The sequence below is a fragment of the Esox lucius genome, chromosome 12, assembly GCF_011004845.1.
Source record: "Esox lucius isolate fEsoLuc1 chromosome 12, fEsoLuc1.pri, whole genome shotgun sequence".
Taxonomy (NCBI): Eukaryota; Metazoa; Chordata; class Actinopteri; order Esociformes; family Esocidae; genus Esox; species Esox lucius.
The window spans coordinates 26,869,389-26,881,663 of NC_047580.1; the positions used below are offsets into that span (position 1 = coordinate 26,869,389).

Consider the following 12,275-nt stretch of genomic DNA (forward strand, 5'->3'; position numbering starts at 1 on the left):
TAACAGATGGGGAAATCACAAAATGCTTCATTGTTTAAACTTCCAGGTTCCAGTTACATAGAAAAAACAGTTTGAGGAAGCATGCGAAAAAAAAGGTTTGGCTTTGGATCAGTAAACAGCAGTTCGGGCTTACGGCAGTCTGTCTCATCGGAGTTGTCCTCGCAGTCGTTGTCTCCATCACAGCGCCACAGCTTCAGGGCACAGCGGCCGTTCCTACACTTAAACTCATTGGGTTCACAGGGAGAGGGAGTGCCTGGGGGACAGGGGACCAGACCACCACCTCAATCAGACATCTTGGCCCTGTATGTCTGTTTGTGTTATGCACATGAAAAGCCTTTGTGTCGTGATTGTGTATGTGTGTGTGTGTGTGTGTGTGTGTGTATATAGTGGTCGCCAACCGTTACCACATCTGATCTCATCGCTGCCATCGGAGCAATCCCTTTCTCCGTCACAGAGATAGTCCCTGGGGACACACTGGCCATTCTGACAGGTGGCCTGGTCGACTCGGCACGGCCCTGGGGGGGCAGGGGTGCGCGGGGGCTTCTTGATAGTTGTGGTGGTGGCGGGGGTTGTTGGGGTAACCAGGCCAGGAGGGATTTTGTCTGTGAGCAAAAAGGGCCATTAGAAACAAGTCATCCAGCAGTGCTTACACCTAACAGAGATAGTCACTTGGTCATGCATTGTTCTCAGAAGAACACTAAGTGAATCACAATCCAGTCACATGAGTCCAGGTCCGTCACCACACCAACACAACTCACCACAATCCAGTCACATGAGTCCAGGTCCGTCACCACACCAACACAACTCACCACAATCCAGTCACATGAGTCCAGGTCCGTCACCACACCAACACAACTCACCACAATCCAGTCACATGAGTCCAGGTCCGTCACCACACCAACACAACTCACCACAATCCAGTCACATGAGTCCAGGTCCGTCACCACACCAACACAACTCACCACAATCCAGTCACATGAGTCCAGGTCCGTCACCACACCAACACAACTCACCACAATCCAGTCACATGAGTCCAGGTCCGTCACCACACCAACACAACTCACCACAATCCAGTCACATGAGTCCAGGTCCGTCACCACACCAACACAACTCACCACAATCCAGTTCATCACTCATGTCATTACAGTCAGGCCTGTTGTCACACAGGTACTCCAGAGGGATGCAGCCCCCATCCAGACACGTATGTTCATCCTGCATGCAAGGCCGAGGCTTGGGGACCACTGGCGGGAGACAGGGAGGGGCACGGGGGGGGGTTCAAGGGTCAGACACGCATGCTAAATGGCCAGCACACAACATAAAGCTTGCGGTTCAGATAAGGTCAAATACAAGAGGCCCTGCCTGATGGAGGTTGGTGTCACTTGAAATGTGATAAAATCTCTTTACAAAGAACCATCCTTTCACCAGCCACCAATGACCCTCCTGTCCCGGCAAGTCATTCAGCGACCCTGGGGATTGGGTACGGTCTACAGGTTGACTGTACCCTACCATGGCAGGGAAATGGTCTTCCTCATACAGTACTGGAGATCCTTCCGTAGAAACTCTAAAGACTGACACTATAGGCACTTTGACGTCTGCTGATTAGTAAATAGTAATATCTTTTTGCGTGACTTGCAGGCCAAAAGCAATAAGGACAACCAAACTCATGCCATGCACAAACCTCCACAGTTCTCTTGGGCAGTGTCAAACCAAAACATGTCTAGGTGCACATGCACAGCATTCCTGCAACTTAACAGCGGTATTCAATGTTGGGGTCAAAAATATTATATATTAAATTATTTATTCATATTAAATGTTATATCATATGTTGTATTTATTTTGGGGGGAATTTAAAATTAAGTGCTGATTTGTTTGTAATTGTTAATATACAAACATTTTTGAAAGATGACCATTACATAAAAATGTATTTCTTGGGTTATTTTCAAGTGAGATGATTTTATTATATTACGTATTTACATTATTGAAATGTACAAATTGTTACGTTGTTTTATTAGATTTGGCATGGTTGTGAGATATTCTAGCTGAAAAATAGGGACCCCACAGAAACAGTTCGAATACCACCGCTATAACAGATTTTTAAAAGCTTTTGACATGTTAGTCATCTTTGTCATCACCTACATTCAGAAACAGTGTCATTGTGAGTATTTCTTTTTTTATCACCACCCTGTATATCTGGTCAACTATAGACTTTACATTAAAATTATAGTTTTGATGAATAATTAATTAGAAAACCAATAAAACTATTATGAACAAACAATAACTGCATACTCCACAAGTTATAGAACAGTCTTTCATACAGCAGCATGGATTGTCTCCATGCAATGTGCACGGTACCAGACCTGGGTTCAAATCACATCTTCAACATCTTTCAAATACTTTTAGCATTTCCTTTAGCCTGCCTGGAGTGCCAGAGAGTTGGGCTTTCCTCTTTTGTGACTATTCCATTGGCTCCATTAAGTCAGGCAAGCTCAATCAAACCCAGCTATAGGACTTGAAATTATTTCCAATAGCATTGAACCCAGGTTGGCATGATGGTACAAACCTGGCATAGCCATGGTTCTCACAGGGGGCTGAGCTAGAAACCAAAGAGACGTGTTAGGGACACAGCCTAAGACCCAAATACCTCCTCACATTTCAATTGCTTTATTGACAGAAGTATGTCTGAATGAAGAAAAACGATGAAAAAAGGACATCGCTTAGCCCTTTCTTGAATGAAGCCTTGGGCTGGCTGGCTTAGCTTCACGGAAAGATTGTAATAAGATATAATGAACCAAAAATAAATACTATTGCTATGAGACAACATCTTAACAATGATGCCATAGATTTGGTCATGTATCCAAGCATCCTGGGCAGTGTGGAGAAACCCTCAACTGCCTGGTGTCCTTACCTTCTCCCAGGCGTCTGAACTGGAAGCCCTGGACCGAGGTGACATAGGAAGCGATGGTACCTTCCTTCACCACCCCATAGAGCACGTTACGGATCTGGTTGTCGTTGTTGTTGTAGTCGGAGCCCACGTCGAGCTCAACGAACACATCCACCCCATCCTGCCTCAGCATCTTCCTACACACACCAGAACAGAGGGAGGGGGATGACCACGGAGGTTTCCAGGCTCCTGTTCAACGCATTGGGGAATTACGCTCGGCTTAAAAACGCTCGAAGGCTGTCTTCGGCTTTCTTATACCGAAGCGTAAGTGTTTGCCCCGGGAAACTGACAGGTCAGACAGTACGCGCTTGGTTTACTGATCAGCCTGGTTACACCCAAGTGAGTCAAATACGTCGTGTTCACAGCAGCTGGAGGTGAGGAGGGATCTTACTTGATGAGGACCACATTGACAGTCTGGGTCCCTGGGATCCTGTTGTATTCTGACTCCAGCTGTGGAAGAGAGGGGGAAAAAACATGTGAAAACAAGAAAAGAGATGCATTTCTGTCAACGTGTTTTAACAAGTTTAACAGTTTTCCAAACCAATATTCAAACTTGCATTAAAAAAAGAAAAAGTATCTTAGAAGATCCTTTAGGGGTTCTTCATTGAAAGTCTGGGGGAACCCATTCAAGTTTTTTTAGGAAAAACTGAACACGCGATTTCACAGAACTCTGTTTAACGGTTCTTCAAAGAACCATTATTTTGAAGAACATCCCTGACAAAAATCTACCCCAAACGGTTTTACAAAAGGTAACTGTAGAAACCATTAAAAGACAATATCCTAGGATTAGGATATTGTACAGTAGTATTTCTGACATGACATTACATAGCAGTGGAGTGCAAGGTGTGAGAATCTTGGCCTGGCTTGTGTAAAAGTTACAGCCCCTGTGAGAAGGGAGGAATAGACCTACTGGGTATAGTACCTTCAGTATATTTATGGGGTGGCAGGTAGCCAAGCAGTTAAAGCATCTGAACAGTAAACAAAATGTTGCTAGATCAAATCCCAGAGCCAGCAAGGTGAACAATGTGTGGCTCTGTGTCTGAGCAAGGCAGTTACACCTGATAGCTCCCAGGTCGATGCTGTAAATGAGTGTTCTCAGTCAACTTGCCTAGTAAAATAAGACACAACCTATTGGGACAGGTCTAACACGTACAGGGCCAGTATAAAGAATATGGTTCTGAAAGAGTCCTACCGTGTCTACCACAGCGTCCGAGATCTCCTGGAAAGACGTTGAGTAGATGTCCTCCATTTCTGGCCCATACACGATGGAGTCTGTAAAGTTCACCAGAGCTCTGTAGTACGCTTTAAAAAAATAAGTGAGAGAAAGCAGTTAATAACCACATCTAAGTGAACCTTTATTTAATTTCTTTCTGCAAGTTGAGATGTACGCAGAGCCACATTTATATGGGATTTCCCTCTTGAGTTGCAATTATTCTAAATGAACTGAAACTCAAACTTGGATAATGTTTGGGAATAAATAACCCCAGAAAAGCTTTTGGAGAAGGAATCTCAACAAACATAACTGTGGGTACATTCATACTGCGCAAATGACTGGGTCTATTTCCATATCTCATCTCTGGTCTGTACTAGAACTGAGCACAGCACCACACACCAGACTATCGAACAAGAGCCAAGTTAAAGTTAGATGTACATGAACACACTTTCTGTCTAAAACACATGAGCTAGACTTGCAGACAAGTTGTCAACAAACACATACAACAATAATCTCAATACATCTGGAAAATTTCACCCTGGTATAATTACACTGTAACAAACAAATAATTAGTCTCATTATTACATTATCCGTAATAGGGGGTATTTCACTGCATAGCCATTCTCTTTAAATACACACATTTCCTCTCACACCACTCACAAATACAGACCCTTTAAATAGCACACTCGGGCCCTCTCTCAGCACGCCCATATTCTCACTCCACTGCCAACCTAGTTGAGCTGGCCTACGTCTGCCAGTCTCCATTCAGCTGGGCCTCGGCCTGATCTGGGCCAGGCTGGGGGAAGGAAGTCAATATTTGTGCTCTTCCTTTCAGTCGGTTGCTGTGTGCCCTGGACCTACTGACGAGTCATGTTTTATGTGAGCTTACCCTGAGCTTGGGCCTCAAGACAACGCAACACACTTCTTCTATTATGTATTTCTTCTTTCTTTTCCTTCCCTCTACTGTCTGCAGATGCAGTGATTGCATATGGCTAGTTAATGTGTTGTACTGAAATCTTAACAGGCCTGACTGCATACTCATGTGAATATCAACCTTTGGGGGGGGGGGGGGGGGTTCTATGGTTATTTTCTACATCTTCCTCACCCAGTCACCCCTCCCCCCCAGGTTTGTGGTCATCCCTCTTCTCCTCTTCCTGTTCACCCCCGCCTCAGGTCAGTGGACTGGTGAACGGCAAATATCCTATAACACGGACAAATGAAGGACCTGACTTCAGGGGACGAAAAGGCGGAGCAAGTTCCCCGACACATCTCCACTGGTCACTGTAGTGACCTTTAAAGGCTTCAGGTTCCTGGGCGTACACATCAACAAGGACTTGAAATGGTCCCACCACACTGACAACAGACCGTCTGCCCTCCAGGACATCAACCCCGCATGATATCCCGGGAGAGACACCAAGATCCTCTCCTGAGTCACTAAAGTGTTTTTCACGCTGCTACGATCAAGCAGACAGACAGTGCAGGAGTGTGAATCTGTAAATAGGTACTGCTTTTCACCCTCCTGTTTTATTAATAGACTCTAAAACGACCATTATTATTTAATCGACTGCATTCTCTACGGGCCTCTCTATAGTCCTCTCTATGGGCCCCTCAATTTCAATATTTTCTTTAACCCTAAACTGGCACGCCTGATTGATAAATATAAATTATAAAATAATAGTGCCTTGGGAACAATGCGCACGCACGCGCATGCACGCACGCACACACACACACGTTGAGGCCCTGAGGGCTCCGTCTGTCAGTGTGAACATAAATCAGTCTCTAAACAATGAGCTAAAAGAAGAGGCAGCAGTATAGACTGGCATGAACACGGCCGAGGGTGGGGCTACACTGTACAATTTAACCAGACAAGCAACATCAAAAGGGCCCATCAAAGAGCTTAAATTGGCCCACAGCTAATCTCTTCACTTCATACACACACACACACACACACACACACACACTTTAGTCCCAACCTCTCTGAGCTCACTGCTTGGACGTCATGTCATGGCCTGTCGGGTGCACTCGTTGCCCTTTGAATATAGCGTTGGGCTGTCCCGTTAATGCTAGCAAGTGCTCCTTGCCGTGCTCTCTGTCCACCCCCGGTCTCTCCCTTCCTCAATTCCTCTGTCAGAGGAGCATTCTGCCAAACACTCAGTTCTTCCATCATTAGAAATCCCCTGTCAAGCACCACCAAGGAAGAAACCGCCCGCTGAGAGCAACCGAGGGAGAGAAAAAGAGCCTGGAAAAATAGGCATTCCAAACTGTTAATTCATAAACGTATTTAGCTATTAAAGCTATGCAGCAGAACTGTGGCGGCTTTGTGAGATGGGCCAAGCCCCCTCTGAACACACACTGAGGCCTGTAGCAGGAAACAAAGAGCTGATTGAGCCGTGCGGCCAGCCTGGCCTTTAAAGCCCAGCCGCTTTCAGCCCGACCTTCAACCCCCTGCTCTCTGTCCTCCCCACCACCGCCAACGCCAACGTCAGGATGGCAGAGAGGAATGAGGAGAAACAGAGAGAGGTAAGGAGAGCGGGGGGGCAGTAGAGGATGAGGGAGAACGAGAACGCGAGCGAGAGCTCAAACCCATCAGAACAAGGCAGGCCTAAGTACTTTTACCCTTCAGGGACTGGAGAGGTATCAGAGCATGTTCCGTCTCTCTCCTCAGGGACAATGCAGTGTGTTGTAGAGCTGGGGGACCCTTTCTCCCCTTTGGATTTTATGAACAGGGAACTCCTGCTACTTAACCCAACTGCTGGTGGTCAGCCAAATAGCCTGTTTCTGAAGAATAGACGGCCTCACAATCAGGGGCTTACAATACTGGAATGACTTCTGTCTCCAGTATTGCTGGAGCCTCTTTCATGCTTTCTACCCAAGCACACAATGTAAATGTCAAAGACAACTTCAGACAAACCACTGGGTCAATACCAAGATGTACTCACTGTTTGTCTCTCCACTTAATGTTCAGAATATTCACATAAAACAAGGGAAGACATGCCCCCCCCCCCCCCCTCTCATTCAGGATTCAAGGCTAGTCTAGGACATCCTGGAAGCAAGAACCACAATGAAAGTAAACTGGGCTATGGTGATTTTTGTATGGTGATATAGCATTTTTTTTCTGTAAAGAAATGCTCAACACAATCATGGCAAGTACTTTCATACCTTCCACCAGATGGGTTTTGTTGCTAATGACTGTGGTAGAAGGGAGCACCGTTGAGCTGGCCTGCAATGTTACTTCCTACAGCAAGCTCAAAACTGTTTCCCATCTATGTAGCAACAAGGCCAAAAGATAAGAAGACCACTGAACTTCAAATGTGCTGATGAGTCTTTACCCGGGAAACAATGGGGTGACTTCATCGATGGATTTTTCCATCCTATTTTTTTTTCCAGTCTCTGCATAAATCCTAGTCATAGGCAGGTCCGATCACAGTCTGTTTGCATCATTGGGGGTTGACCAATCCACAAATCTGTTCAGTCATGCTAAGTGTTGGAACTAAACGACTTGAGTAAAAGATAACATTTTCAGTGACAACTAAAACTTATTTTAGTTGGTTAGTTAAAAGTGGATAGAAGCAAATAATTTAACATTAATAAACATTAATTAACATCACCAACGGCCTAAAATGAGGGAAACATATGCCACAAGCCTAAGGATGTGTCTTAACGTGATTGTGACTGTTCATGACTGAACAGCAAAAATGCATTTTGTGAGATGGGAGTGGTGTTGACACGGTTCAAAGGCGACAACAGGAACAAATAAACAAAAAAATGACAGCCAAGGACATATGGGGACAAAAACAGCGTGAGCCAAAAAAGAAAAATAGAAATTAATGTTTCGAAAGAACAGAGCGATAAGAAACCCCGGGCCTTTTATAAGATTGAATGAAATGTAAAGAGGGTGGGCATGTTGTGAATATGAATGCGTGAACAGTGTGGAAACACCTGGTAGAAACAAGTCCAAATGAGAGCCAACCATCAATTTCCTGAGAGATAAATAATCTAAATGTATAGTATGTCAATAACAGCATAAGCATTTGCTCATTGCATTAAAGGGGGACATAAATCACAGATTGTTTCTGAATATTATCTCACCAAACTATCAGAGGTACAAACAAATAACTACCCCAGTTACGCTTTTCTTTTGTAATTTGGACAATTTGAAAATATAATAAGGCAGGTGCAGAGGACACCGTGACTTGAATGTTTCAATGGATTTGCAGTTTATTAAACACAGTTGCAGTTATTCCACTGTCTTCACCTGCCACATAGAAGTCACTTCATACACAGTGAAATGAAACATTCAGGGATTCTCAGATCACAACACGGAGCTGTACACTATAAAAAGCTGCAAAGTCTACAATGCTTCATTTCTCTGACACTAATAGCCATTTACTGATGCCTGATGGTTCAGGTAAAAAGGCCAGGTAGTTGTACAGCACTGTAGCCTATTGCAGGGTCTCTTTAATTACCTGCGTATTGGGCATGCATGTCTATTCACACACTCCTTCACAGTTTGACTGTCATAATTAATGACCAGTGCATAAATGAATAATGGGTAGAAACACAAGAAAAGGCGTTTTTTGCATTCTTCACTCTCTTAGGGAGTTATTCTGTGATGTGACTGGAGCGAAAGGATATCCCTCAGACGGGACACACTTCCCCTCCAACACTTCCCACCACTCTCTGCTTTTCACATTGCGCATGTGTTCCAAAGCACACACTATTCTCTACTTAGCTCACTGCTTTTGTTCAGAGCCCTGGTCTATTGAGTGCAGTTTAAAGGGAAAAGGCTGCCGCTTGGGACGTAGCCTGCTCTGGCAGATCCACTCTGTAATAAAGGGGGTTTCGAATGGGCGTTGGTACTTCCTGTTGTTACCATTAGGATGGAAAAGGCATCAATGACCTGGACCTATTTCTGATGACTCAGTCATTTTTCCATCACCTTGGTTATGGTTCCTCTGAGGAGCAGGTTCTGAAAAGTCTGTTGAAAGGGAGTTTGAGGTAAAGTATCTGGTAAGACCTTTCTATAGAGATGCATGTATACATCTTACCTGCTCAGTGAGAAAATGTATACATTTTAATGTAGAAAAAGACTGTACAATATGAGTTGGCATACTGTAAGTTGATATGAGGTAAGAACAGATCTAAACCAGAAAGATGTCTTCCGTAAAGGGCATAACATTCCTGAGTGGGTCTTTTAGAAACAGAACTGTCACACCCACTTATCTGAAGGTTAAAGGGTCTCTGGTGTGTCCAGTTCACATGGACCCAACCAAATTAGTGTAAATGAAGCATCTGCACAACTTGAAAGAGCTACTGAAATGATGTGATCCTTGTCACAATCATTGCTACCATTAGAGAGAAAAGTGATGTGCGGTGAGCTTTAGCGACCAGACTCTCCTTTTAAGTATCGGGCTACTGCTGTTGGCTGTACACAGACTACCTCACTGAAACAAAAGAAGGAAGGAATAATGAAAATATAACATTTGACTTACAAGATCAAAGACTGATAGAATTTCCCTTTTTTGGGTCATTTTAGATATAACCTTTTTTTTTTTTTAAGAACTGGAGTAAAAGCTTTAGATGTTTCTTCAATCCCAAGAGAATTATGGGTTGGTAACATAATAAGCGTAGACCAGGAAACCATGTCTAACAATACACTATGATAACAAACTGCACTGGAGGAAGCTTCTATCTCTAGTGTTATCTAGGAGACAAATTGAGTAACTAGCCAGACCATGGGAGATCTGGATCCAGGTGCTATTGACAACAGAGGATAATTAACTGATATCAGTGACCTCTCCCTCTCAAAAGCTATCAGTATAGTAATTGAATTAGAAAGAGGAATTTGTAACCATTCTCTACTATAAATACGTTGTGAGGTGTATTTTCTCACTGTGTAAATCTCTTGAGGCAGTGTTCCCTAATGAGGAGAGGGAAAGTCCACTTCTCCAAGGCAACATGAACTGTTATTAGAAAAACAGATGGCAGGAGCATCCAGGACTCAGCCATGGAGTGGATGAGTAAGAGCGTTCATACTAACACTGAGAGTTACTCAGAACAATGCCCTTGCGATGACATGGATAACGAGACTTGAGCTCATTTAAATAAGATTGCTCTCACACTGCCAGTGCCATTCTACAATCCAATCCAACAGTTTTCTTTTCCCATAATCTTTCTAGTGATGCCAAGTTGCTCTCTATGAGTCATTGTATCTCATTGCGTTGTCCTCTAACAACGTCCTCTAACGTATTCCGCTCAGCTTTTTGCTTCCCTTGTACAGTTCAGTGACGCTGGGTGTCAGTGAGGGTGACCAGTGACCACCTCTGAGAAGCCAGAGACGATAAACAAAGAGCTCACCAAAATAACTGCAGCTGTCACTGTGTCCCCCCCGGCTCCGTGTTGCTGTGATTATCTGAGAGCCGAGTCAGACTGACAAACAACACCGCTGACTGACACACAGACTGACAAACAACACCGCTGACTGACACACAGACTGACAAACAACACCGCTGACTGACACACAGACTGACATACAACACCGCTGACTGACACACAGACTGACAAACAACACCACTGACTGACACACAGACTGACATACAACACCGCTGACTGACACACAGACTGACATACAACACCGCTGACTGACACACAGACTGACAAATAACACCGCTGACTGACACACAGACTGACAAACAACACCGCTGACTGACACGCGTGACGCGTCTGTCCTGGGTGGTCTGTCCTTCAAATCCCACACTACGCAATGCAATCAGATAGGGTCTATTACACATGTCCACGATGGTCTTATGTTTCCACATCTGTTCTCCACAAAAAGTATGGTGAGAGTGTAGCAAAGACACAGCATTCATGTGTTTTTTGTAATCTGTCAACATAAAATAATTCCCGGGGGAGTACGTATATTTTCACATGCATGCATGCTTAACTTACTGTTAATAATAAATTACTTATTTATTAATGATTCCTAAATACTGAGGTCAATGTATTCTGTGTGATTCTATGTTCATCAAGGGCAGTCAGATGGAGTCTCACTGGAGATAAGGACTTCTTAACCCACTGGTTTAAAATTAGCATTGTGAAAAAACTGTCTAACTAACTAACCTTTGTTTGTGAGATCTCTATACAAAGTGGCCAATAGACATTAGGCTGGGTGCTCTGGGAATGTCTGCCAGGGCCTGGGTCATGTGAAACACTAGAATACAGAGAAAGAGATGGGAGATGGGCAGGCAGATGTCCCCCACACAACTGTATCAAGATATGCTGCAGAGGTCAAGAGCAGATAGTGGGAGAGACAATGCAAAACAAAAGCCCAGAGGATTCATATCAAGATCAAGAGAGACAAGTGACCAAGGAATTAGAACAATATACCACAGACAAGAAAGGTTGAAAATAACATCCCTCTAAAACAACAAATTAAAAGTCCCAATTTTTTCCATCTCAGAATGTCATATGTAAGGTGTACAGTTCAAAGTCCCCAAGAGAGCAAGAAAGGAAAATCAGGAAATATCCAACATAGCAGACACAACAGAGCTTATAGTTTGTCCCAGACTGGACCAGTACATCCCACTGTACAGGGAGACCCAGCAGAATTTGGTCTGTTCTGACCAATCCAACTCAGGAAACCAGCTGCTTCCAAGTGAAGATCTAAAAATGAAACGGTAATGACAGCACACCGCTGTCACCAACTTCACTGTTGCCTGCCAGGGCATGTTGCTACCATTACAGGCCTATTCTCTGAACCAGACAAGGTCAGATGAATGGATACATTATTCAGTAATCTACTAGCAAATAGCAACAAGCCCAAAGTGTAACACTAAGTTAAGTTCACTGTGAAGGTTAAAATGGACACCGAGAGACTGGAGTTCCCATATGTACTGAAGTATCCCTGAAGATCCCACATATCCCAAATAATACCAGGAGATGTCATACATACTGGAGAATCTCACTGGAGAACATTACATATTTGAACTTTTTAACTGCACTCTAATACCCCTTGTGTGTAGTTGTGGTTATCTGCCAAATCTGCTCTGAACCCGAGGTCACTAAGCCAAGATTCCCAGGAGGACGTGGCCAAGAACTAGACCTTCTCAACCCCATGTTGGG

The 12,275-nt window shown here is 44.0% G+C and overlaps 1 protein-coding gene across 13 annotated transcripts in view; it reads right to left on the minus strand.

Annotated features, from left to right (window-relative positions):
• Positions 1-12,275, minus strand: part of hspg2 (heparan sulfate proteoglycan 2) — a 99,618-nt gene that overhangs the window by 53,666 nt on the left and 33,677 nt on the right. For 11 of the 13 annotated variants that reach the window (XM_034296093.1, XM_034296092.1, XM_034296085.1 and 8 more), the window contains exons 4-10: positions 4,134-4,243; positions 3,333-3,391; positions 2,906-3,078; positions 2,561-2,593; positions 1,116-1,241; positions 405-602; positions 134-253 (exon numbers count right to left, since the gene is read on the minus strand). In XM_034296093.1, the coding sequence (XP_034151984.1) occupies positions 134-253; positions 405-602; positions 1,116-1,241; positions 2,561-2,593; positions 2,906-3,078; positions 3,333-3,391; positions 4,134-4,243 (819 nt within the window). The remainder of the gene's footprint in view (positions 1-133; positions 254-404; positions 603-1,115; positions 1,242-2,560; positions 2,594-2,905; positions 3,079-3,332; positions 3,392-4,133; positions 4,244-12,275) is intronic. The other 2 variants (XM_034296084.1, XM_034296091.1) reach the window with 2 other exon arrangements.